The 25829-nt window shown below is 39.0% G+C and overlaps 2 protein-coding genes and 1 pseudogene across 4 annotated transcripts in view; all 3 read right to left on the bottom strand.

The window, feature by feature from the left end:
- Positions 1-6628, bottom strand: part of LOC311302155 (cytochrome P450 2J4-like) — a 12682-nt gene extending 6054 nt beyond the window's left edge. The window contains exons 1-6 of one of the 2 annotated variants that reach the window (XM_084427800.1): positions 6490-6628; positions 2288-2490; positions 2043-2205; positions 1803-1952; positions 1035-1195; positions 689-865 (exon numbers count right to left, since the gene is read on the bottom strand). In XM_084427800.1, coding sequence (XP_084283926.1) covers positions 689-865; positions 1035-1195; positions 1803-1952; positions 2043-2205; positions 2288-2485 — 849 coding nt within the window. In that variant the 5' untranslated portion in view covers positions 2486-2490; positions 6490-6628. Of the gene's footprint in view, positions 1-688; positions 866-1034; positions 1196-1802; positions 1953-2042; positions 2206-2287; positions 6417-6489 lie in introns of those variants that run through there. The other variant, XM_084427799.1, reaches the window with a different exon arrangement.
- Positions 6629-7598: 970 nt separating this feature from the next.
- On the bottom strand, positions 7599-12105 carry LOC311302382 (cytochrome P450 2C23-like; annotated as a pseudogene). Its single transcript has 8 exons — positions 11884-12105; positions 11639-11803; positions 11407-11554; positions 10898-11058; positions 10517-10693; positions 9777-10112; positions 7958-8100; positions 7599-7875 (listed from the first exon to the last, which is right to left on the bottom strand). The product of its transcript is annotated as a cytochrome P450 2C23-like (transcript).
- Positions 12106-16240: 4135 nt separating this feature from the next.
- Positions 16241-25605, bottom strand: LOC311302162 (uncharacterized protein). The gene is made up of 2 exons (XM_084427811.1): positions 24047-25605; positions 16241-17700 (listed from the first exon to the last, which is right to left on the bottom strand). Exons 1-2 carry the CDS (start codon positions 24483-24485, stop codon positions 17489-17491), a joined length of 651 nt encoding a protein of 216 aa, XP_084283937.1. The 5' UTR covers positions 24486-25605; the 3' UTR covers positions 16241-17488.
- Between the last annotated feature and the right edge of the window lie 224 nt (positions 25606-25829).

Genomic DNA, 25829 nt, shown 5'->3' with positions numbered 1-25829 from the left:
GAAGCGGAAGATCAGGTTATGAGTCTTTAATAACATTTTTAGAAGGTAACGGGTCAGCGCGACCACTTTGCTTTTTTTCTTATCACAAAATGCTGTTTTGGAGAATATTATGTCTCCACATTCAAAGAGATAGGAGCTGAACTTACATGCCCAAGAGGTGTTTCAAATATGGCCACCAAGTGAAATGACTTGTCTTAAAGGGACTTTGTATATAGTTTTTTTGGTGATTTTCCTTTTATTGTGACAGGACAGTAGAGAGATGACAGGAAACGAGGTGGGAGAGAGACGGGATGGGATCGGGAAAGGCCCACGAGCCGGGACTCGAACTCAGGCCGCCCGAGCGCAAAGGCACTACATGTCGGCGCACTGACCACGAGGCCATTGGCACCGCTTAAAGGGACTTTGGCTTTATGTGTGCACAATTCAATTCGAAAGGTTCATATTCTAAATAAATTGGTGGCATTTAAGCTCCAGCCCTTATTTCACTAAGGAAAATTTGGAACTGGCAACAAGTGGTTAAGGTTTGACTAGTTAGCATGATCCAATAAGCTGTAAGATACTGTAACTACACGATCTCTGTAGGGCAGAAATGAATATTCATAAAGGAGGTGATAACACATGTTCCAAATCCTAATAAAGCCCTCTTAAAGGAATATAAATACACCAGGACATCTTAGGACGACACTACCTTCTCAATTTCATCCAGATAACAGTCAATGTAGTCTCTGGGGTTGGACGGGTCTCTCTCCTCCTTGTGTTTTCTGAATTCCTCCTGCAGGAAGGGCTGAAGTTTAGACATGCTTGCGAATGCCGTCTGGTGTTTTCCTGGCAGCAACGACATAAGGGTGGGAAACTGATTATATAACTGTAAAGAGAAAAATAAAGGACAAAAACAAATTTCAAACAATGAAACAATTTAACAAGCACTACTATTCCTTGAATGAAACTGATGTTGTTAACACTTGTCAAGTTCTTTTTTATTTTTAGATTGTTAGCCTTGTGTATGACATTGTGATAGCTGGGTGAACTCGTACCCGACCCCAGTTTGAGATGGGAAGCTGTAACATGTCATCCACATACTTCTGCATCAGATGAAACTGATGATCATCATACTCAAACCTGTGACCAAACACCAACCCGCTGATTATATTAGCCACGGCACTGGTCACAAGATGCTGAGGGTCAAAGGGCAAACCTAGAAACACAACAACCAAATTAAAGAGCAATGATATTATATTTAAGAACAGAAAACCTGAAAAACAAACAAACATCTCCTAAAAAATATATTTTCCTTTCTCAAATATATAGTGGCATCCAAACTTCTGAGAACACTAATGTTTCTATCCACATGCTGAATGCCACACATTTGCTCACAAATTTACTCTAGACCTGTACAATAGTTAATCTTAAATATTTTTTCCTTAATTTATATCTAATTTATTATTATTTATGTATTATTTATGAATATTACATATTTATGATTACTACATTTTTATTTAGTCTCAGAATTTTGGATCTCACATTGAAATAAAAAGAGAAAATTAAGGAAAGATGTGGTTTCCCAGATGTTTGAGCTACAAAAAGACACTTGTACTTGCAGATAGTGGCCTCAAGAGGATAGTATGTACACACAGCCCTTAAATACATGATTATGACATGATCAAACAAGATTTAATTCCCTGGTTATATTACATTTTCAGATTTAAAAAAAAGTGCATTTATTCTGTTTACATATATTCTTGAGTTTTAAATGAATGACAGCAAATCTTGCTAGTGAAGAGAATAAAATGGTGCTCACTGACCTTGTTCAGTCTGTACAGAGTCACAGAGACAGCGACACTCCTGCAGGATGAAGTTTTCTAGAGTTTTCTTCCCCACACCAAAGTATTTTAGTGTTGCCAGAGCAAAACGCCTCTGTTGACGCCACATGTGGCCATTTGACATAAACAGACCTACAAAAAAAGAATGATTTTTGGTAATGTTTAAGATTTAGCCAGTATTTAAATCAGAGAGGTGCAATATAACTTTTTCTCCATCTGTACCTTTCCCTTTAGTGAGCATGTCATTCACAGGGAAGTGCGGCCGGTCTGTGAAGATGTCCGCCTGTTCCACAAATGCCTCTTTGAAAGTCTCGTATCCAGTGAGCATTATGCAGGGCTCGTTTCCCAGATAAAGTGTGCTCACATCTCCATACCTCTCAGCAATCTGATCAACATGATCTTCATGTTATACAGTACATTCACATACAATAATTTTACATATTTGTATGCATCATATTAAATCTCACCCTCTGAAAGGAGCCCAGTGGATCACTAAAGCCTATGTTTATAAGGTTTCCAATCATAGGCAGAGGGAAGGGTCCTGGCGGCATGTTCTTTGACTGAACATCTCGCAGGTGTTTCACCAACAGCAGAACACACAGAAATATCAGGAGTCCCTGAACATCCATCCACTGACCCATCAGCTGTGACAACACTGACGCCATGCTTACTGAGACCAGAGAGACCATAACACACAGACATTTAACTTACAAAGACATTTATAATGTAACAAGAGATTTCTATTTCAAATAAACGCTGACAAAAAAAAAAAAAAAAGTTCTGCTGAAGAACGAGTCTGTGCAATGATGTGTGGTTGGGAACTGGGAACCCCCAAATTCTCAGGTTAAGTTGATTGGGAAGATTTTCATGCACAATTTGAACTGTCGACTCAGAGGAAAGGCCCAAGAAGGAAACTGATCAGAGGACTGCAAAGCTCTTGAACTGGATATGTGTCTTACAGAGGATGCTCTGAGGCAGCTAGGAGGGCATATGAGAGATCTGGCAAATGATATTGAAAATTTGACATGGCAAGCATGTGCCCATATGCCACTGTCAGTTCATGGGATTGGCAAGAGACCAATTCATCCAGGCCCTTACCCCTGTGGAGCTCCATAGGCACCCACCCCAAGCATTGATGCCAGTCTGCCACATGTACATGTTTTCCCCACTCCCTTACCCCACACCTCAGTTGACATCTTCCACAGGGGTGGCCACACAATTCCCTTCAGAGCCAGTCTCGAGCCTCTCCAGGAGGTTTGGGCAGGAGAACGCTGTTCTATTTCTGCCTCTTGAGGAGGGAGAGTGGTTGGTTACCTTGAAGGTGTTGTGCCTGAAGAATTGTGAGGGCTTGGATGAGAGTCAATGGGGGCAATTTTGGGATTTGTTGGTTAATTTCCAACAATGTTTCGCATTTGAAGAAGTGGATGTGGGGCGAACACTCCTGGCGCAGCACAAAATTGTGACTGGGGATGCCATGCCCATAAGGCTGCGGCCCCAAAGGCTCCCTTTTGCCCATCAGGACGCTGCTGATAATGCCTTGTTGTACATGCAGCACCTCGCTCGGTGTACATGAAGGGGAGGTGGCAGGTGGTGGTGCAGAGGTCGCTGTGTGAGGGTGTTATCAGGGCTTCCCATGAGATGGTGGGGTCTGGACACTTTGGGGTATCAAAAACATTAAAATATGTCAGACAGTTTTTACTGGGGTCTTGTGAGTAGAGATGTGGAGGATTTTTGTCGGCGGTATGATGATTAAACTGCCCGCAAATTCCCCGCAGGGGGTCTAATGGGGAGAGTGGGTGAGGATGTAATGGGTCCTTTTCCATGTTCGGAGAGGGGTAAAAGGTTTACCTGTTGATGGCTATGAATTATTTCACTAAATGGCCAGAAGCTTATGCAATGCCTGACCAAAAAGCCGAGACAGTGGTGAATGCGTTGGTGGATGCATGTTCAGCCGGTTCGGGGTTGCAGAATCCATACACAGCGACTAAGGCCGGAACTGAGTCGCATGTAATGTAACATTACTTCTCAGTAATGTGCGAAAAATTATGGATCCACAAAACAAGGACCACCCCTTTACATCCCCAAAGTGATGGCCTTGTTGAGAGGTTTAATAGGATGCTGTTGGAACAGCTGGCAATTGAGTCTGCCAAGCATCAGCGAGATTGGAAAATGCACTTGCCATTTATCCAAATGGCGTGCCGATCCGCCATGTAAGACTTAACCTCTTGCACACCCACTCTTTTGATGTTGGGGCGGGAGATCAGAACGCCTGGTGAAATGGCTTTCGGGAGGCCACCGGATTTGCCTGCTGTGCCACCGGACCCTAAGCATGCTAGAAAGCTTCAGGACTCACTGGAAGCCACTCATAATTTTGCAAGGAAGCAGTTGTTAAAATCGGGGACACGGCAGAAGCGAAATTATGACCTGAAAGCAAAACACTGGCATTTCAGAGCAGGAGAGCTGGTGTGGGTGTACAGCCCTCAGAGAAATAAGGGCAGGTGCCCTAAATTTGACTCCCACCCCTTTTCCACCAAAAAAGAACTGGTTCGGAACTGGTGCTGGTTCAAGGTTGGTTCAACTTGCGAACCTTCTCAGAACCTGTTTGTTTTTCCACTGACTAGAGAGCCCAGCGAACAACGTCGTTACGTCACTGTGTACGTTGCCATAAGTCTTAGCTTTCCCATCTTCAAGCATAACAATTATAATGTTGGACTACATCGTCTTTCTGTAAATGTTTCTCCTGGCTTTGCGATCCTATATTGGGGTCAGAAGAAGACGTTTAGAACACATTTGTGCTGCTTGTCTGGATTACTATAGAGGTAATCTATAGGTTACGTTCGAGAAGAAGTTCGACAATAACCCCGCCCCCAGCCCCCGACGGAAGCATGACGTGGTAAAAGAACGGTTCTAGACCAGCAAAGAGTTGGTGCCGCTTTGTAACCAATTTTCCTGGCCGAGAATCGGTTCTTTGGCTGTCGAAACACAAAGAACTGGTTCGCGAGTAGGCACCGGCTCCGAACCGGCACCAGCACTGCCTTGGTGGAAAAGGGGTACCAGTGGGTTGGGCCATGCAGTGTTCCGGAGAGTGTTGGAGAAGTTGTTTACTGGTTTCAGTTGCCTCCGAGGGGTAGAAAGGTAGCCGTGCACCGACAGATTGGCAACTTATAGAGGAAGTGCCGCCACAGCCCCAGTCTCCTATACAGTTATGCTTACCCAATAGGGCGGGCCAAAATCACAGTCGAGCACTTCCTGTCCTCTGGCAGTCCCACGTGCAGCCACACCTGTTCTTGAGCTGCAAACTTTGCATTTGAATAGTCCTGCTTCAGTTACACAAGAAGGACAGTTGCAGCCTCAGGGGGGGGGCTTTAAATGTTGTTTGTGTGGGCTTTAAATGTTGTTTGTGTGGGCTTTAAGGGGTGGGGTATTCTGCTGAAGAACAAGTCTGCGCAGTGATGTGTGTGTGGGAACTGATGCAGTTTGGAGTTTGTGGGTCTGTGAGGTATGAGCATCGGCCACACAGGTGCTCATGTTAATAAAACATTAGTCTATAAGAAGTAATGGGAGTTATGGAGTGAAGCCAGTTTTGAGGGTAGCAGGTGATAGTTTCATAAAATAAGATGAAAATCAAATGTAAATGGTAAGCTTTAAATGTAAATAATCAATCTTTAATTCATTTCAAAGTGGAAATGCTGCCATTTTCCAAACGAACAACAGGTCAATTTGTGGGGCATGTTTTCTCTCACTCCTGGTGAATCAGCAAATCTCTGACTAATAGTCCTGAACTTTCAAACGCTGCATTCAGACTCCTAAATATCATACAGGTTTCATCGAAGAATTCAGACCTGATAAATCAATTCACACAAGAATAATAATATTACACTCTTGACCTTGTAAACACACAACTGTTGTCAGTTATGAATGTTTATGATAGTGTGTTGCAGTTGATATATGAAGTGCCTAGCTTCTGTTGTTTACTGTTATTGTTAGCAGGTCAATTGTTTTACAGAAAAAAGTAACTTCAAGACTCCAGCTCGATGTAATAAGACGACGGCTGTTGGGTCAGAAACACAAACATCTCTAGACATTACACCTGCTGAATTTGAATAAATACATTTTAAAAAATAAAAATGACTTCAATTCAGAAATAGAAAACATTTAAGTAATTTTAATTAATTAATCAATCAAATAACTAAACCTGACCTGACTAAAGTAATGCATTTAATTCATTTTAGTATGAAAGACCACAATAAAATGTTATGGTATAGGCCTACCTTGATGTAATTTTATATTAAAAAAAAAAAAAAAAAAATCGAATTTAGCTCTCATTTCAATTTAATTTGGCATTTCTATCACAATCCCATGCAGATCAGTATAAAACTCTGGGTCAGAGTTATATATATATCACAAATATAATAAATATATATATATTTATTAATTACTATATATTAATTACTATATATAACTTGGGTGATTCTGCCTCCAACGCAAAGTAAACAGAAAAAGGCAAACCGCTAACAGTCCTTTCACGGTAAAAACAACGAAATAAAAGTTGAACTTTAACCCACCTGAGTTTACAGCTCAAACACAACTACAACTGCAGCAGCATGGTTAATGCCAAATAATCGTTACACAATCGTGCATAGATGTTGGTCAGGATATCTGTACTTACGAGAATGATGTGTATTAATGGACGGTCGTGGAAATGTATAAACGTAGGCTACAGCCAAAACTTTAGGAGTCGGTCTGCAAGGAAGAAACTGTGGAATGTTGCTGTGATGACGTCACGGCGATTCCGCCTACTGAATTCCGTAATCAAGTACGACACAGCTTACAAATTCAAAATAAAATCTGAAAACAAATTTGTGTGTGTGTGTGTTTGTGTGTGTGCATATATATATATATATATATATATATATATATATATATATATATATATATATATATATATATATATATATATATTTGTGACCCTGGACCACAAAACCAGTCACATGGGTCAGTTTTTTAATTGACATGTATGCATCACCCGAAAGCTGAATAAATATGCTTTCCATTGATGTATGGTTTGTTAGGATAGGATCATATTTGGCCGAGATACAACTATTTGAAAATCTGGAATCTGAGGGTGCAAAAAAAAAAAATAAATTGAGAAAAACGCCTTTAAAGTTGTCCATTTATGTTCGCGATTGTGCTGCATTCCCTCACAAAAATAAATGTTAATAAATTTATGGTAGGAAATTTACGAAATATCTTCATGGAACATGATCTTTACGCTACTTAATATAATGATTTTTGGCATAAAAGAAAAATCAATCATTTTGACCCACACATTGTTTTGTTGGCTATTGCCACAAATATACCTGCTACTTGTGACATGGTTTTGTGATCCAGGGTCACACACACACACACACGTGTATATATATATATACATTATTATACAGCATTATTTTTGTTTCTTTTAGTGCTGGACAACGATTCATCTCAATTAATAGCATGCAAAATAAAAGTTTGTGTTTACATAATATATGCGTGTGTACTGTGTATAATTATTTTGTATGTATAAATACACACATATAAATGTATATTTAAGAAATATTTGCATGTGTATACTTTATACATTTTTTTCATATTTTTTATATTTTATTATATTATAGCCTTGGTGAGTAGAAGATACTTCTTTCAAAAACATAAAAAAAAAAATCATACTAACCCCAAACTTTTGAATGGTGTAGTCGGGCAGGTCTGAGTAACTATCATATCAAGTTTGTTGTCTCTGCATTTTGATGCGCAGAATCCATGTAATGAACACTGGTGCTTGAACATGATTCAGGAACAGAACTGCTTTAAGGAAGCTGATTTTTAAATGATTAAAATCTACACTATCGAGGCACTGCACATATCTGGAAGGGTTCAGGACCAGACGAGACGCTTATAGATCCTTTCAGACTCAGCGTTTGTCCCTCCAGAGGCAGGAAGGTAAAACGCTGCATCAGAGACGTGAAGAAGAGGAAGAGCTCCATACGAGTGAGCTGCTCACCTGGACACATCCTCTTACCTGGAAATCATGGTCTGGATCTGTAAATATGCTCATAATCTGAGTAAACTCATGCTGATAGAGCTGTATGGACATAACTTACCAATTGAAAAAGGGATAAAAGTGTATTTTTTTCAAAAACATGCCATTTTCATCCAGAAAGTGTGTAGGATTGAATTCATATGGAGTGCTGTACTCATTCTTGTCCTGTAGGATTGTCTTTAGCAACGGCAGCACCATCACACCCTGTAATAACCACAGATTTAGAGTCAAGTGAGTTACAGATTCATTATAGAGACCATATTATGCTAATTATACAGTCTTGAGTTTGTTTTTGGGCTCTTCTAGAATAGGTTTGCATGCTTTAATGTTCAAAAACAAAAACAAAATTCTCCATTGTTGCAGCTCCTCTCTTCCCAGTCTGTCAGTTAATGCTCTGTTTAGTTCCTGTCTCTATGAAGCCCCTCCTTCTGAAAAGTACAGTGTGCTCTGATTGGTCAGCTGGACCAGTGTGTTGTGATTGAACAAGCGCTTTGTGTGTGTTTGGGACATAACCGCCAGTTACTTTTCATAACCGCCAGTTTCAACACACTACTAACTAACTCAACAAGGCCCCGCCCCTTTATTCTGAGTGTGCCTTTGGCAGGAATTATTTAAATGAGGAATACGGTAACGTGTTCGTTCATAGAAGAAAACTCTAGACTACAATGGAGGCGTTTCAGGGAGTTTAATACAATGGGACTGAAAATGCCTGCAGGTCACTCACCCTCTTAAAGAAATCGAGTTCAGTCAAGAGCAAGCCAGGATTTTTAGCTCAACTGACTCCAGAGGCTCGAAGGGAGCTCTCCGTAGAGTAGAAACAACGTCAGAGAGGTCCCGGGGGGGGATAAGGCTCGCTGGTCAGACGCCCTGCCATATTTACCGAGTCCAACTCCACACAGACAAAAGAGATGCTCTGCACTGGGGCGAGCTTGCTTAGTAGCAGAAGAGGACCGAGAGGAAAAGAAGAGCCAGAGCAATTGTGACTGAAACCCAAATGTAAGACATTCAATCTGACCAATCAGATAATTACAATTTCCCACACCATACTAAAGGTGTGACAATTCGTAGACCCCCGAAATACATACAGGCTACAGGCCTTGAGCACCATCAACACCGAAGCCCCAGATGGCTGAGGTGTCTAAGCACCACCCAACCTTGTACTGATATGCTCGGCTCTTGAAGCAAAGCATCAGAACGGTCTGCGTTGAGAAAGATCAAGACATGAAAATAAGCGTTTTTCAGGTTGATCGATGCAAACCAATCCTGGGGAGAACGTACATGCGGATGTGTTTCTGCGTAAGCATTTTGAATGGGAGCTTGTAAAGGGCCTGATTCAAGACACGTAGATCCAAGATTGGCCATTCGCAATCTTGAGTACAATGAAGCATGGGCTGTAAAATCGTACTTCATCTTGGCTGTAGGGACAGGCTCTATTACGTCCTTCACCAGCATACCGCAATCTCCGCTCACAGGACAGGGGCGTCCTTGTTTGCAACGAGGTAAACAGGATGCTGCTGAACCTGGGGGAATCCCAGGCGAACTGAATTGCATTGGCAAATCTGACTGCCCGAATGAGCCAGCTCCGTGCTAGCGGAACCAAAGGAAAAACAGACGTACCCTTACTTACAGGTAAGTGATGCACTTACCTGGCGCCGCGGGTCCCGTCAGGGACTGGCTAGGGAGGCGTGAGGAAGCAGCGTGTCCTCGAATGCACATTCCCTACCTGTGGCGAAAGACCAGGGGCTGGGAAGGAGGACGCACACCCTGCCCACGCACACCCTGTATGACCAGAGAGTTAGGAAACCGCTCTATCTTGAGAATTTGGGTACAGCTGGCCATGGGACAGTGGCGAAACAGAGCCAAAGTAAAGGCCACGTCACCTTCCTGCGGAGGGCTTGAGCGGCACTTTGAGGCTTAACAGCCAGAGCTGCAATCGTCTCACAGGAGCTGGGCGGGAGCCACAGACGATTCCTCCAGATGGCGACACTTTGCGGGCATAAATGCACCGCAATTGCACACTCCACCTGGGAAATCCCCACGAACGCCCTGACCGCCCCACAGTCGCAGGTAGTGAGAGAGGAAGAACTTTTAACAGATTTTGGCACTAATTTGCCTCCATACTGCCAAATCTCTTCATGTACTTCCAGGAAGAAAGGCACGGGGCGAGGCGATCTTCGCGTTGCGCTTCGAGCCCAAAACCAATCATCCAGCCGTGACTGCTCAGAATGAGCGCGCAGCAGCACGGGCAAACATGGCTGTCATCTCTGAATCCAATTCAGCATGAACAAACACAGCAGAATCGGGAAGCTCAGCATCATCTTCCTCTCCAGAGGACGATAGCCCTCTCACCGATGCAGCTATCAACATCTGATCCTCATCCGGAGAGCCGAATGGCGCACTGGGTTGCTCGTTTAGTTACCACTTGCAGGTGGGCTCCCAGGCGAGACCCCATGACGTCAGTCCGATGTAACGTCAAACTTGACTGACTGAATAGGAATTACACGATCTCTGAAGGGTAGACATGAATATTCATAAAGGAGGCGCTAACACATGTTCCAACTCCCAATAAAGCCCTATTAAAGGATTATAAATATACCAGGGCATCTTAGGACGACACTACCTTCTCAATTTCATCCAGATAACAGTCAATGTAGTCTCTGGGGTTGGCCGGGTCTCTCTCCTCCTTGTGTTTTCTGAATTCCTCCTGCAGGAAGGGCTGAAGTTTAGACATGCTGGTTAATGCCGTTTGGTGTTTTCCTGGCAGCAACGACATAAGGGTGGGAAACTGATTATATAACTGTAAAGAGACAAATAGAGGACAGAAACAATTTAAAACAATGCAACAATTAAACAGGGACTACTATTCCTTAAATGAAACTGATGTCCATACTACTTGTCAATCAAGCCCATTTCATTTCCGTTTCAATGATATGTATGAACTTTTTTATTTTTAGATTGTTAACCTTGTTTATGGCATTGTGATAGCAGGGTGAACTCGTACCCGACCCCAGTTTGAGATGGGAAGCTGTAACATGTCATCCACATACTTCTGCATCAGATGAAACTGATGATCATCATACTCAAACCTGTGACCAAACACCAACCCGCTGATTATATTAGCCACGGCACTGGTCACAAGATGCTGAGGGTCAAAGGGCAAACCTAGAAACAAAACCGAATTAAAGAGCAATGTTATTAGATTTAACAACAGAAAACCTGGAAAACAAACAAACATCTCCTAAAAAACACCTTTTCCTTTCTTTGACCTTCAAAAAAGACACTTGCACTTGCAGATAGTGGCCTCTAGAGGATAGTATGTACACACCGCCATTCAAGACGAGATAATGACACTGAACTAATATTTTATTCCCTGGTTATAATATAGATTTTTTTAAAGTGCATTCATTCTGTTTTCATATTTTTTTGTTATATATATAAATAATGACAGTAAATCTTTTCTGTGAAGAAAAAAAAGAAAAGGTGTTTGGCAATAAAATGACACTCACTGACCTTGTTCAGTCTGTACAGAGTCACAGGGACAGCGACACTCCTGCAGGATGAGGTTTTCTAGAGTTTTCTTCCCCACACCAAAATATTTCAGTGTTGACAGAGTAAAACACCTCTGTTGACGCCACATGTGGCCATTTGACAAATAGACCTACAAAGAAAGAATGATTTTAGGTATTGTTTAAGATTTTGCCAGTATTTGGATCAGATGCAATATAACTTTTTCTTCATCTGTACCTTTCCCTTTAGTGAGCATGTCATTCACAGGGAAGTGCGGCCGGTCTGTGAAGATGTCCGCCTGTTCCACAAATGCCTCTTTGAAAGTCTTGTATCCAGTGAGCAGTATGCAAGGTTTGTTTCCCAGATAAAATGTGCTCACATCTCCATACCTCTCAGCAATCTGATCAACATGATCTTCATGTTGTACATTCACATAAAATAATTTTACATACAATACTGTATGCGTCATATGAGACTTACCCTCTGAAAGGAGCCCAGTGGATCACTAGAGCCTATATTCATTGCGTTTCCAAACAAGGGCAGAGGGAAGGGTCCTGGCGGCATGTTCTTTGACTGAACATCTCGCAGGTGTTTCACCAACAGCAGAACACACAGAAATATCAGGAGTCCCTGAACATCCATCCACTGACCCATCAGCTGTGACAACACTGACGCCATGTTTACTGAGACCATTACACACAGACATTTAACTTAAAGAAACTTTAAGTTTTAAGTTTAAGAAGCTAAAGATTTAATTTCAAAGAAACACTGACAAAAAAAAAAAAAAAAAAATCCATAAAAATCCATATTATGGACATTTTCAAAGTCTCGATTTTGTTTCTGGGCTCTACTAGAACAGGTTTTCATACTTGATGTTCAAAAAACATAATTATTTTCCCCATATTTGTCATTGTTGCAGCTCCTTCCCAGTCTGTCAGTAATGCTTTGTTTAGTTCCTGTCTCTGAAAAGCACAATAAGCTCTGATTGGATGGCTGGACCAGTGTGTTGTGATTGGTCAAGTGCTTTGAGTGTGTTTGGAAAGTGTCCTGCCCCTTACCATAACCACCAGTTTCAACACACTACTAACTACAGTTGTGATCAAAACTATTCACCCCCCATTGCAAATCAGGCTTATTGGCAAAATGACTTTCAGCTGTTTGCAATGAACCAATCAAACTAAAGTAATTGAAATAGCTCAACACAACAACTGTTTCAAGTGGTTTCCCCAAATTCAACTGAAAATACAAATTAATGACTTCTGCAGTAAAAAACAAAACAAAAAAACAAAAAAACAACCTGAATAGAATCCCTCACAACAGCGCAAATCTGCAAAACAGTTGTTGCCTCAAGCACACCTGATGCAACTAATCAAGGGCATCATTAGTTGCATCAGGCGTGCTTGAGCTAGAACACATGAAATATCTGAACTGGCTAGGTTTGTTGACTGCATGTTAGAAATATGGCTAAGTCAAAAGAATGGACCACAAAGTTAAGAGAAGATATATCGCCCTTCACAAACAAGGAACAGTATACAAAGAGATAGGCACTAAATGTTCCTAGACTCATGTTCCAACACCGATGGAGGCATAGTGTCACGGGAACGAAACACAAGATCCAGTTGTGAATGAAAGAAAATGTATCAAAGTAAACAGAGACAAGATCAAAACTGGATGGACTGATGTAGAGATGCAGGTCAGTGTTCAGGTCTTGGCAGCGAGGAGACTGCAATGGGCTGAAGTCCGATGACCCTCATAGAAGTACATCGTATATCGAACAGTATAGTCCAAGGCTAGAGAAAGCCGGTAACTCAGGAACTGGAGACAGAAAAGCACTGACAAGGCATGAGCAGTAGAACAATCTGACACTGAACATGACAAACACAAGACTACTTATAGGACACATAAACGAGCCGCACCTGCGGCTGATCTGATTGATCGTCAGCGCAGCTGCTAACTAAGGCCTCGTTTACACTGCAGGTCTTGATGCCCAATTCTGATTTGTTGCCTATATCCGATTTTTTGGACCGTTTAAACGTTCTTTCAATTGTGACCCATATCCGATTCATGTGTTTACACTTGCCATACTACCTGAAATATTGCGCATGCTTAAAGGGTTAAATTATCTTGCACAGATGGACGAACGCAAAATATGATTGATGCTAGCTCTGCGATAAATGCAAAAAAATCGGAATTGGGTCACATTTCACTGACAGTGTAAACAAGGCATAGGTAATCAAACCAGGACAGTACACAAAAACATAAACAGGCAAACCTGCGAACCGTGACACATAGTTTGCAAGTTCAAAGTTAAAGGAACAGTGGTTACACTACCTGGACGGGGCAGAAAAATAAAGCTATCAACAGCTGCAACCAGATTTCTGAGAAGGCAGGTTCAGAAAATCCCTTGAGTGACTGCAAAAGACTTGCAGCAAGACTTGGTGGCAACAGGCACTGATGTTTCAGCTTGCATAGCAAGGAGCGCACTAAACGCATGCCTGAACTCCAGAAGTACACCACTACTGACCCAAAAGCAAAAGAAAGTCAGCTCCAGTTTGCTTAAAATCATATAAATAAGCCACAGAAGTTTTGTGATTCTGTCTGGAGGATGAAGAATGAAGCATATGCTGAAAATAACACTGTCTACAGTTCAGCACGGTGTGGCTCGGTGATGCTCTGCGGCTGCTTTGCAGCCTCTGGCACTGGAAACCTGCAGCAAACATTTGTACAGTAGTGTATATACTTGTATATTATACATAAAGTATATATTTATTTACCTAATTCATTTATAAGAAGTACTGAGTTATGGATTGAAGCCAGTTTTGAGGGTAGTGAGTGATAATGTAACACCAAAATTTTCATAAAATAAGATGAAAATCAAATGTAAATGGTAAGCTATAGTGTAAAGAATCAATCTTTAATTAATTTCAAAGTGGAAATGCTGCCATTTTCCAAACGAACAAGAAGTAAATTTGTTGGGCATGTTTTCTCTCACTTCTGAAGAATCAGTGAATGTCTGACTAATAGTCCTGAACTTTCAAACGCTGCATACAGAACTAGGACATAGAGTATGAAACATGTCAGAGAGAAAATCCTCCTAATTATCATACAGGTCCCATCGAGGAACTCGGATCTGATAAATCAATTCACACAAGACGTTATATTACACTCTTGACCTTGTAAACACAAACTGTTGTCAGTTATGAATGTTTATGACAGCGTCTGTTGCACCTGATATGTATGAAGTGGCCTAGTTTCTCACTGATGTTTCTGTTATTATTGTTTTATTGTTAGCAGGCGAATTGATTTACAGAAAAAGTCCCTTCAAGACTCTTTCAGCTCGATGCAAGAAAGACATTTGCCAACTGCTTCCTAACTGAATAAACCTGAATTAACAAGTACAAGCAGGATGGCTGTTGGGTCAGAAACACAAACATCTTAAATGTTAATATGGGATAATTACGATCGCTTTTCCACTTGCCCTTCGCGTTTGATCCCATTTAAGGCTTATGGAACTGTGGTAACATTTCATCACTGTGCTAAAACCCACTTCATTAATTTTAATAAGTGAGGGGAAATAATTGGCTGTTCTCAGTGGCAGATCAAACTGAGTGTTCATGACAACCATCAAGTAAAAAGTATACTTTTACTTTTTATTTTACTTCATCTTGATCATTATTTTAGTAAGTTATAATTTTAGTTATAAGTTATTAGGCTATAAGGTTATTATATAAGTTATCGGAAAAGTTATTTTCGTAAAAGTAAAAAAAAAAACACATTTTCAAGGTAAAAACAAACAAACAAAAACATTGTTTGCAAGTACCAAGAAGTAATTTTTCGTTGCTATTTTACAATTTCTAGACATTACACAAGCTAGATTTTAATAATACTTTAAATAAATAAATAGAAAACAGGTTAATTAAAGTAATTTTACATGAATTGATCAAATAACTAAACCTGACCAGACTAATGCGTTTAATTCATTTTAGTATGAAAGACCTCATTAAAATGTTATGGTCTACGTTGATGTGATTTTATACTTTATTTTAGATAAGTTATAAAATATAAAAAAATTATTAAGAATTATTAAGGATATTGTTGTTGTGATGACGTCACGGCGCGTCCGCCAACAGCCCGCCTACTTTTCAACATCTCAGCGCACAAGTTCAGAATAAAATCTAAAAACTATTTATATAGAAATGTAATTTTTGGTTTTCATGAATGTGAAAAGAAATGTGATATTTATTTTATAAACATTGTTTTTCTGTAATCTAAATATCACATTCACAAACGTAAATTTTCTAAATGCAGTCCTCTATTTTTAAGATTTTAACTTGAAATGAAAATGTATTTTTAATCTATTGAGTTCTCTAAAAACTTTAGAGCTATAAGAACAGTGGTTGTGTTTAAGGACTTGGCACTTAATCTGGACTGAAAGAGTGAAGAAGGATTCTGGAGTATTTAGACAATTGACCAAACAGACCAATTGTCATGTTATGACAATGACGATAATTGTTGTTAATGTTTTTTATTTAATTTTTTTATTTTAAAGCATTTAATACAAATATATATATATTTCTAAAAAAATCTTACTTTTTTTTTTTTACATTTATAATATTATACTAAAATAGGCTATATATTTTTGACAATTATAATACGTATATATTTAAAATAGAAAAATTAACCTTTGCATGTTTCTTAAATCATTCTGTGCTAAAGACTTATTTGTTTTCCTGATAGCATTGGATCACTTTTTCATATATATATTTTTTTAAATGTGTCAGGCTTTGTTTTGGAGCAGAAAAAAACAAATTGTAAAAAATTAATGGCAAGTTATTTTAGATAAATTTGACATGGTGTCACACATTTATTAGTGTAAAATGACATGACATGAGAAACAGGAAAAACATATTTTGTGTTTTTCTACAACTTTCGTAACGTATTCCGATTATTGTTACATGGCATGACTGGACACATGGATCACAGGACAATTTTATTTATTTTTTTTGACTACGTGAGAAAACAATTACAATTTGGCAGCAAAGGTGAAAACAAGTTGATGCGGTAACCGGGAAAATTGCCTAGAGTTATTTTTTTCACCTTTACTGAAAATGCATGAAAGAGGGAACAGCAGAAGTGGACGAAGCCTTCAGTCTAATGTCTCAGTCTTATTTCTGAATGATAATAATTTTTTTCTTTTGCCAGTTTGAAACAATTATCCCTTTTTTGAGATTGAAAATCTGTTTTGTGATTTGATGTTTAGATCTGAAGCTTCGTTAAGATGATCTGAAATTATAGCCCTTAGTTGTGAAGTAAACAGAGATATGAATCTTTTTAGATCATCTGTCAATGTATAAAACCATTTATAAGTGTATATAACTGCTGTTTTCTTTCATTTATATACATATTTTCATTGAGAAGTGTTTGTGTGTAGTGTCTCCCTCCATTATAAAACACATTTTTGGTAACACTGCAAGATGAAAATAAAACACATCTGCAGTTTTGTTTCGCCATTTGTGATCTTTTGTTTTTTTCATCAAGGGCTGTATATCTAAACCATCAACCCGTAGTGAGCAGATCTCTAAGTACTTCTGTTTCTAAGCAGCATAATCAATTATAGAAAACCTGAAAGTGAGTAAAATGTAAGTATTCGCAAATACAATAACGCAGCCCAAAGTACTCAGCCATAAATATCTGCAAAAAAAGTGGGAAAATCAAACCAAATTGGGTTGTGGGTAGAGTAGGAAATGGATAACAGCAGAAAACTATTCTAGATTCACAGTGCATGTCTCCACAAAACAAGAAAAATAAGACTGATATGAATGATAAAGAAGAGTCTCTCCTCTTTCTCGAGTTCAAATTTAGTTTGAGAATGTTTAGTGTCTCACAGCACTCCGATATAGAACATGTAATGTATTGTGATTCCATTCCTTCTAAAGTCTCCCAGCTTCCTCAGTTTTCCTCATCATGACCTCCAAAGGTCGTTTGACTTCACTGCACCGGCTCACAGATGCCGATCAAACTTGAAGCAAACATGCTTTTCTCCTCGTAATAAAGGGCTGAATCAAACCGTGGTTGTTTTTCTCAGTTAGGTTCCACTGTGAGCTTCACGAGGGAGCTGCGAGGTCTCGTCGATGGTGACCACCAGTTCTTCTGGTCTGATGGCGTTCGGGAAGTCGGAGTGATTGTACACGATGTCCACTGGACGAGAGAGTTCGCTCATTTCATTGACGCTGCTGCTGATGCAGTTCACCTCCCTCTTGCTCCTGCGGTCGTCTGAACGAGGCCCAAACACCCACTCTGATGAGACACACAGATTACAGATGATTATCAGTCAAAGGATCCACTGCACGAGGGGACATTATCACTCTTAAAAATAAAGGTGCTTTATTGCCATCAATGGTTCCACGAACAACCTTTAGCATCCACGGAAACTTTCCACTCCACAAAAAGGTTCTTCAGGTTATTAAAATGCTCTTGTTCACTGAAATGTTCTTTGCGGAACCAGAAAAATGGTTCTTATATGGCATCGCAGCAAAAACACAGTTTTGGAACCTTTATTTTTAAGAGTTTGATAGACACTCAAAAAATATTTACTCGTAAATTTAAGATTTATGTATCTGGATACATAATAATGCACATACAATTTCCCTCCTCTTGGATTACTAAACTAATAAAGTTAATGTGATGCACATTTGTCAGTCTTTCTGTCAAGATTTCTGCAATAGCACTAATAAACTGAAAGCGTTTCAAATACACAATGACCAGGTTTATATATTTTTCATCAATCAATCCAATCTGTTTCATTTTCATACATTTGAACTGTGTATTGCTTGTTTTCACGGCAAGCCATATATCCAAGTTTGCTTTTTAACTTAATAAATGTAACTGTTTTCACAATGAACAGATTTATGCTGATTCTAAGCTATTTAAATAAATAAATTTAGAAATTATTTAAATAAAATCAAATATGTTCAAATAATTAATAATAAACAATACAATGACATTTTTTTTTTTTTTTTTTAAATCAGACATGTTTAATTTATGTATGCCTGACAGATATGCATCACATTAAGCTTATTTGCTTGTGTTTCCGTCCAAATTAATTGACATTTTATTTGCAATTCAAATACACAGATCTTAAATTTAGGCCTTAACATTTTTTGAGTTCATTAAAAAACAAATGGTTACTGTGCTGGATTCTGACTGGCCAATAAACCATTCCAGTCAGGCTAAAAGACATACAGTAACATCACCGATGTAAAACACCCGTTTTCCGGCTGTATATATCACCGTCAGTGTTGGGTGTAACTATTTACTAAGTAATTAGTAACTGTAATTTAAGGGATTACTCTTAATTTTTCTGTAATTTAATTACAGTTACTTCTGATGTAACTGAGCTAAATACTGTGTATAGACCAATCCGATCTCACGGCAATTCGTACGCATGCATTTTATGAGGTGGCTAAATCGTACGACCTCACTCGTACAAATTCGTACGAATTAGCCACCTTGTAAAATAAGTATAAACCAGTGGTTCTCAACTCATTTTGTATGTCTCTCTTATCTGACACACTCAGTTCAGTTCATGGAGTCTCTCCTGTGTGCTGATGATCTGAATCAGGTGTGTTCAATTAGGGAGACATACAAAATGTGAAAAATAAATAAATAAAATCTATATAAAACAATAGTGGGTTTAACATCAAAATGAATTGTCTGATGTTAAAAAGTATGTTTATTATGTAACCTTCTCCCCTTAAATTGTTTGGTCAGTTTAAGGTTAATTCATGCAATTGTATATTATTTATTTGAAAGAATTAAAACAGTTTCATGTCTATCCTTGTATTATTCAGCTGGCTGAGGTTGATATGGGATTATAAAGTAATTAGTAATAAGTAATTAAATACATTTTAGAGAGAGTAATCAGTACAGTAATCTAATTTCACTGTTGAAGAGGTAATTAGAAACTAGTAATTATTACTTTTTTAGAGTAACGTACCTAACACTGATCACAGTGCAGCGACATTTAATATTTTTTTATATGTTGCAATTTGTTGGAATAAATTAAGAAAACCTAATTTTATGCCACAAAATATGCTCACATTTGTAGAATATATATTTAGTGAATCTCAACTGGATGGGTCCTTGCAATGTAAAGGCCCTTTCACACCAAAATTGCAATGGATGAGCCTTAGGCTCAAGCAAATGCAAATTCAGTCCTGTACAGTCCAGAAGCTTCTGCTTCATCCCGCTCCTTTTCGAAGTGAATTTCGGCTTTTGCATAGTTTCTGCTGTTTAATAATTATTTTAAACTTAGGAAACTATATGGAAACTAGCATGTACATTTTTTTTTATAATCAATTAAATAGGATTTTATAGCTTATGATATTACACTGTACCCACATTGGACCAGCTGTTTGGAAAATTAATGTATGGATGATTCACATGCGGGCGCCATCTTCTGGCGATATGCGGAAATTCATTTGGCACTAGCCTCACAGTGCATTATGGGTATTCTCTAGCCTTTGAGTGTACATTGGTTGCACAGTCGTTATTGTGGTGCATTCTAGGATTGAATGAGTGCACATGATAACGTCCACTATGGTTTCGGACAACAATGGCCGTTTCCTCAAATAGTGCCCTATTTAAGGGTAAGGGAGGCAAATTTGGACACAGCCCAACACTCTTACTTCAGCAATAAATAAAAAAGAAACACAAATGTGATGTTTATCTGAAGTAATTAATTTTTGCTTATTAGTATAGTTGAACTGGATTATCGAAGGTCAGCAGCAAGCAAGACGTTATTAAAGTGAGATTTCATACATAAAGTATATTTGTGCTATTTCACATATTTAATTAGTTTTGGTTAGTGTAATATTCTGAGTTATTCTCACTTATTTTTATGAGGAATTTTTAATTTAAATTGGTCACCTTCTGAACAATTTTAAAAAGTGACCTTGCATACCAACACACACACACAATGTCATTGATTATTTCTACAATGATGTCTTTTGTATTTCTACATAAAAGGCTCGTACATGGTGGATAAAGAGAATAAAGCGGCTATAGAGTACTTTGTTTTGAATTGGCCATAATGAAGTTGGGTGTTTTTCATGCCAAAAGCTTGCTGTGAATAGGCCTTTACTCTGTCACTGTCCACACTGATTCGTAATGACTAGACAAATAGAATGACTTCTCTCCAGAATAGGGAAAAAACACAGTATTTTTGTCAGACCAAATTTATACTTTAAATATGATTCAGAGTTCTGGATTCTAAACAACTCACAATACACAGAAACCTTTGAATTCTTTGAAGTCTTTGAAGTCTGAATTCATCTATTGAGTCCATTTGGAAAAAACAATGTGAAACAATTTGTTGTGGAAAATGGTCTGGAGACAGATTCAGTCAGAAAACTGTGACCGAAAGCACAAGACACAAGACAGAGAAGCAGTAAACAGCCTCTGGCAGCAGAAGTGAGATGTTAAACCATGATATGCATGCTGTACTGACAGAGGTGGAGATAAACATTCATATTCATATTCACAAGCCATTAATGCCATGACATTAATGTACATTTCGTCTAACACAAAAGAGGCATGCACACTTTCACAGACACATTATACAAACATTACACACGTTATTATTCAAGGACATAAACTAAGTTAAATGAGTTGATTAACAGGTCTGATTTCAATAATATAATGAAAAGCATGATGGAAAACGAAAAAGATGTGCATGCTTCTCTATGAAAAAGAAACCGAGAACCTCACGAAAAACAAGAACATGTCTGGAATCGGATCATATTTCACAATTCATGAAAACAAAATTTATATTCCAGCTAGGAAGCAACAACAGCTTCTTTCTGTAATGCAATACACACTACATATTATATGTGAGCCCCAGGCTGATGTCTGACTGCATTAATTAAATACCTTGCAGTTCACCTATTGATAATTAAAGTACTACACTGCTTGATTAATGATTCAAATAACTCGTCCGGTCTGAATGCTCCATCAAACTGCACACTTAGTTCAGATCCATGACAGAAGCCACCAGCCCGGCAGCGCTAAACGCATTCGCCTTTGACTCAGAAAGCATCCTGGAATTAAGATGAGCAGATAATACAGCAGAGTCAGACTGAAGGGTGCGAGTAAACAAAAGTGGCTGATAAGCAGAGACATGTGATGGCATGAAAACTTCCCACATACACATTTATGCCAATTAGGCTGAACTGCTTCAGTGAAAGAGGGAGAGGGAAAATAAGCATGCATCAGGACATTAAAAGAGATTTTTATAATTCCGGAGAAAGAACAAATGCTATAAGAGAACTGGCTCTACTATCTCATTTTATATATAATTGCATCGACTTTTTATTTGAAAGGTTGTGTAAATAATCCTCCAATGTTATGTTTTTTTAATTATTTTTTTTTAAATAATTTTACAAAAACTTCCTAATAAACACTAGATTTTTCATTTACCGAAGAAAATATTAGTGCTGCTTGGTCAATGCCATTATTCTAGGGTGTTCACGGTGGAGAATCAGCAATAATAATAAGGCTTGCCATTTCACAATAAACAAGCAGACGAAATGCAAATAGTGTGCATTAGAGAGCTCCCTACTTACGGTCTGACCCTGGAGAGAGAAATACTACAGTGAGAATCTCACCAAACAGACAATCTTCACATTTACACCTCCAGGATCGACACAAATGCACAGAGCACATCTACAGCTCATGAAGGATGAGAGCTCGCTGTAACCAGGGCTTTTGGGGAAATCTCTTAGGTATTGTTGAGTGCTCATGTCCCCTCTCTGGTTCTTTTGTGCGTGTGTGCGTATGTGTGTGTGTGTGTGTGTGTGTGTGTGTGTGTGTGTGCGTGTGTGTGAAACTCGCCTGCTTCATCGCTTCAGGTAAACGTCAAGGTCTTTGAAAAACAGAAGTGAGGTACCGTAATTCCTTTTCACTCCCTTCCGGATACTCAACTCTGAGCTTTCAGGAATCAGCCGAGATGTTTTGTGGAGGTGAATGTAAATGTGTGAATGTACAACAGAGGTGCATTTTGGCACTGAGACTCCGTAATGTAAGAACTGATGCAGACAGTGCACCATCAAGGAACTTGCAAACAAAATGTCATGAGTCTATTAGCACTCACGTACATATGCGTAAATATCAAACATAATGAAGCATCCCCCAAAAAACACACTTCAGCAAAACTCATCATATGAATGTGAATGCCTAAACACACCAAAAGCTCACAAAACCCCCAACGCACACAAATACACACTTTCAGTAAACTATTTCATATAACATTATGAAAATGACTATAGTACTATATAAAATGACTATAGTACTAGTAAATGGCTGTAATAAATGAATAAATGAGCTATAAATGTATATGGTCCATGGTAAATGTTTTAACTGGTCCAGCGTGGTCAGGCTGATCTGTTGGCTGGTTTTAGAGAGGGGAACAATCTCTGAACTTTGGCTAACGTTCTGACAATGTTCTCTCAATGTTATGAACAAACGTTCTTCCAGTAACATTGATAGAATGTTTGTTCAACTGGTCTTTAGCACAAACCCGTTATTTATACATCATTCATGGAACTTGTTTTCTGAAACGTTTTAGAATGTTGAAGGATGACGAAATGGAATGTTTGCATAACCAAGAAAAACATTTTTAAAACATTAAACACGTTTCGAACGTTCAGCAAACAATAATAAATGATGTGATGGGAACATCAGCAAAACGTTCTTAAGAGTACATTTTGTGTTAGCTCGGGTATAGGCACTTTTGCTTAGGGCTGGGTATCGATTCAAATGTTCCAATTCGATTCGATTTCGATTCGCAAGCTCTCAATTCGATTCGATTTCGATTCTCAATTCGATTTTCGATTCTAAATTCGATTCTAATTCTCGATTTGACTCAATGAATATAGATTTAATACAAATCCTATATTTATAAAAAATAACAGTGAACATAAGTTTACAAGTGGTTAACTAATAAATAGAAATTAAGAGCCACAAAATTGTATATTAAACTCTTTTTATTTTAGGCACATTTGGGTACATTAAAACAGAACCCAACTCTATACTTCAAATGCATACAATGAATAAACAGGATTTTGATGCAAGATGAAAAAATTATGCTGAAAATTGGACAAGTCAGAACAGTTGCATGTCTTAAACAGGATCAGGTTATTTTATGTTTAATATAAAATAAACATAAAATCTCACAGCATTAGCTGTAGCATGGAGGCTGCAAGCCTATGATCAGTGTAGGAAAACTAATACTGGCTTTTGGGTGATAAATAAATAAATGTGGGGGAAAAAATCGATTCGTGGCCTTTGAGAATTGATTTTGAATCGACCACATTTTAAAAAACGATCAAAAATGTTTGCCCAGCCCTACTTTTGCTGGTTTAGGCTGGCAAACCAGCTTAAGACCTTAGGCTTGTTTTATTTTTATTTTTTTTTATCAGCAGCAGTGCATTGAACCAAACAGGTGCAGACAGAGTTGCATTTTTGTATTTCAGTGTTGAATCTTTCTGATATTAATACATACCCAAAACACACAAACACTTGCACAGTGTTTCGTCAGAGTGTTGTTTAGTTGATCACACAGTATGCATTTCCAGAATGCACTTACCCAAACACTCATGCACGAGATCCTTCACCAGGTGCCCCACGATCGCGTACGCCACGGCCACCACCACCAGCGCGGCCATGACCAGGTACAGCACCGCCTTGGGCAGCGGTATCGAGTCCCTCGGCGGCGTCCTGTAGTCCGTGTACTGCAGGTCACTCTCGGAGTACGAGTACTGAAAGACGTGCTCCGTCCCGGACGTGTGATTGGAGTTGAGCGGCGGGTGGCTAGCGCTCATCCCGGTCAGATCGGGCTCCAGAGCCGTCACCATGGTGCTCGTAACAGCCTCCACCCGATCCTGAACAAATCCCGCTGATTTATTCACAAGAGGCAAGATCTGAGAGAGAAAATAACTCCAGTCCTTGATGGCTGTAGTGTTGCATAAAAACATAATGCCTTTGGATGTTAGCCTATCACTTCTGGTGGAAGTGACCTCCGGCATCACCGGTGGATGTAGTTGCGCCAAACTCTTGCTGAAGTCGCGTAACGTTCAGTTTATCCAAATGAGGGTATCAGTTTCCTCATGCATCAGTGCAACATGTATTTTCTTGGTTTAATAAGAGAAAAATTTGGACCGAACGCAAAACATGATTGGTAAATAAATAAGATTTTCAAGAACATTCCCAAATTCAGTTGCGTTATTTCCACATAAACACGGCATTCGCTTGTTAAATGAGATACATGTTCTGTAAATGAAAATGCTGCAGTAAGAGCTTTGACTATAAATAATTAGTGCGCCGTGTTCTATTCAGAGCATTCCCAAATGTAAAGAATTTCCACGTATAAAACGATCGTTCGCGTCCACATAAAGTCGCAAGGAGCAATAAATATCCTGTAATACGTCAAACACGTCGTTCAAATGAATAAATCTCATAATATTCAAAACGTTTTCAAATGCAAGGACGTTCTCAGATAAATAGTTTCACACAGGATGTTTGCGATGATCATTCGAGTTTGTTTGCTGTGGAAAGAATTCTGGTTTCCTCGTTTAATGAGACAAAATGCAAGCAAATATTGTTTAGTAAATGGAAAATGGTGCAGTATACGAGATTTGAGGATAAATAATAGAACATGTCTGCGATTATATTAACTATTCGAAACATTTTCAAACATTCTGTTTTCCAAATAACAACATCTTTGCGATGATATCGCGTCCATAAAAAGTCGTTAAGAGTAATAAATATCCCTCAGCAGGCTAATGTCGTAACCTATACACGACGTTTCTCATTATATAGAAAATATACACAACAATTCCAAATTCATGTCCTTCTCCCAAGAAAGTGTTTCCGCGTAAACGAAATATTCGCGTCCATAAAAAGTCCTTAAGAGTAATAAATATCCCTCAGCAGTCTACACGTCAAACCGCTGACGAAACGATCAAACGCGTCAGCATTTTCATCACGAGCTCCAAACACGCGCGTCAGTTTTGTATGCAGGTGGTGGCGGGATTCAAAGCGAGCGCGTTCAAGAGCGTAACGAGGGTCGCCTTCAGCGGGTCTAACCCCGCGTTGACCTGGAAACTGGTTTTGTACGGTTTTCCCATCCTTTTCTCAAGGTAGTAGCCTATAAGGACGCCGCCGCCTGCACTGGGAGCGCGCGCAGATCAGTGCTGAAGGGAGCGCGCGCGGAGAAAAAAACCGTCAAGGCTACTCGAAGGTAGCAATAACTTTCACAAAAACACTTCAAACATAAGCTTTTGTATGACATGCATTGGAACTTTCAAGAGGAAAAGAGAATTTCATTGCAGACTATTATGTTGGAGTCTTTTTTTTTTAGTTATTAACCA

The sequence above is a fragment of the Rutilus rutilus genome, assembly GCF_951802725.1.
Source record: "Rutilus rutilus genome assembly, chromosome: 13".
NCBI classification, from domain to species: Eukaryota; Metazoa; Chordata; class Actinopteri; order Cypriniformes; family Leuciscidae; genus Rutilus; species Rutilus rutilus.
Note: the sequence above shows the minus strand (reverse complement) of the source record. Positions and strands in the feature narration are given on the sequence as shown.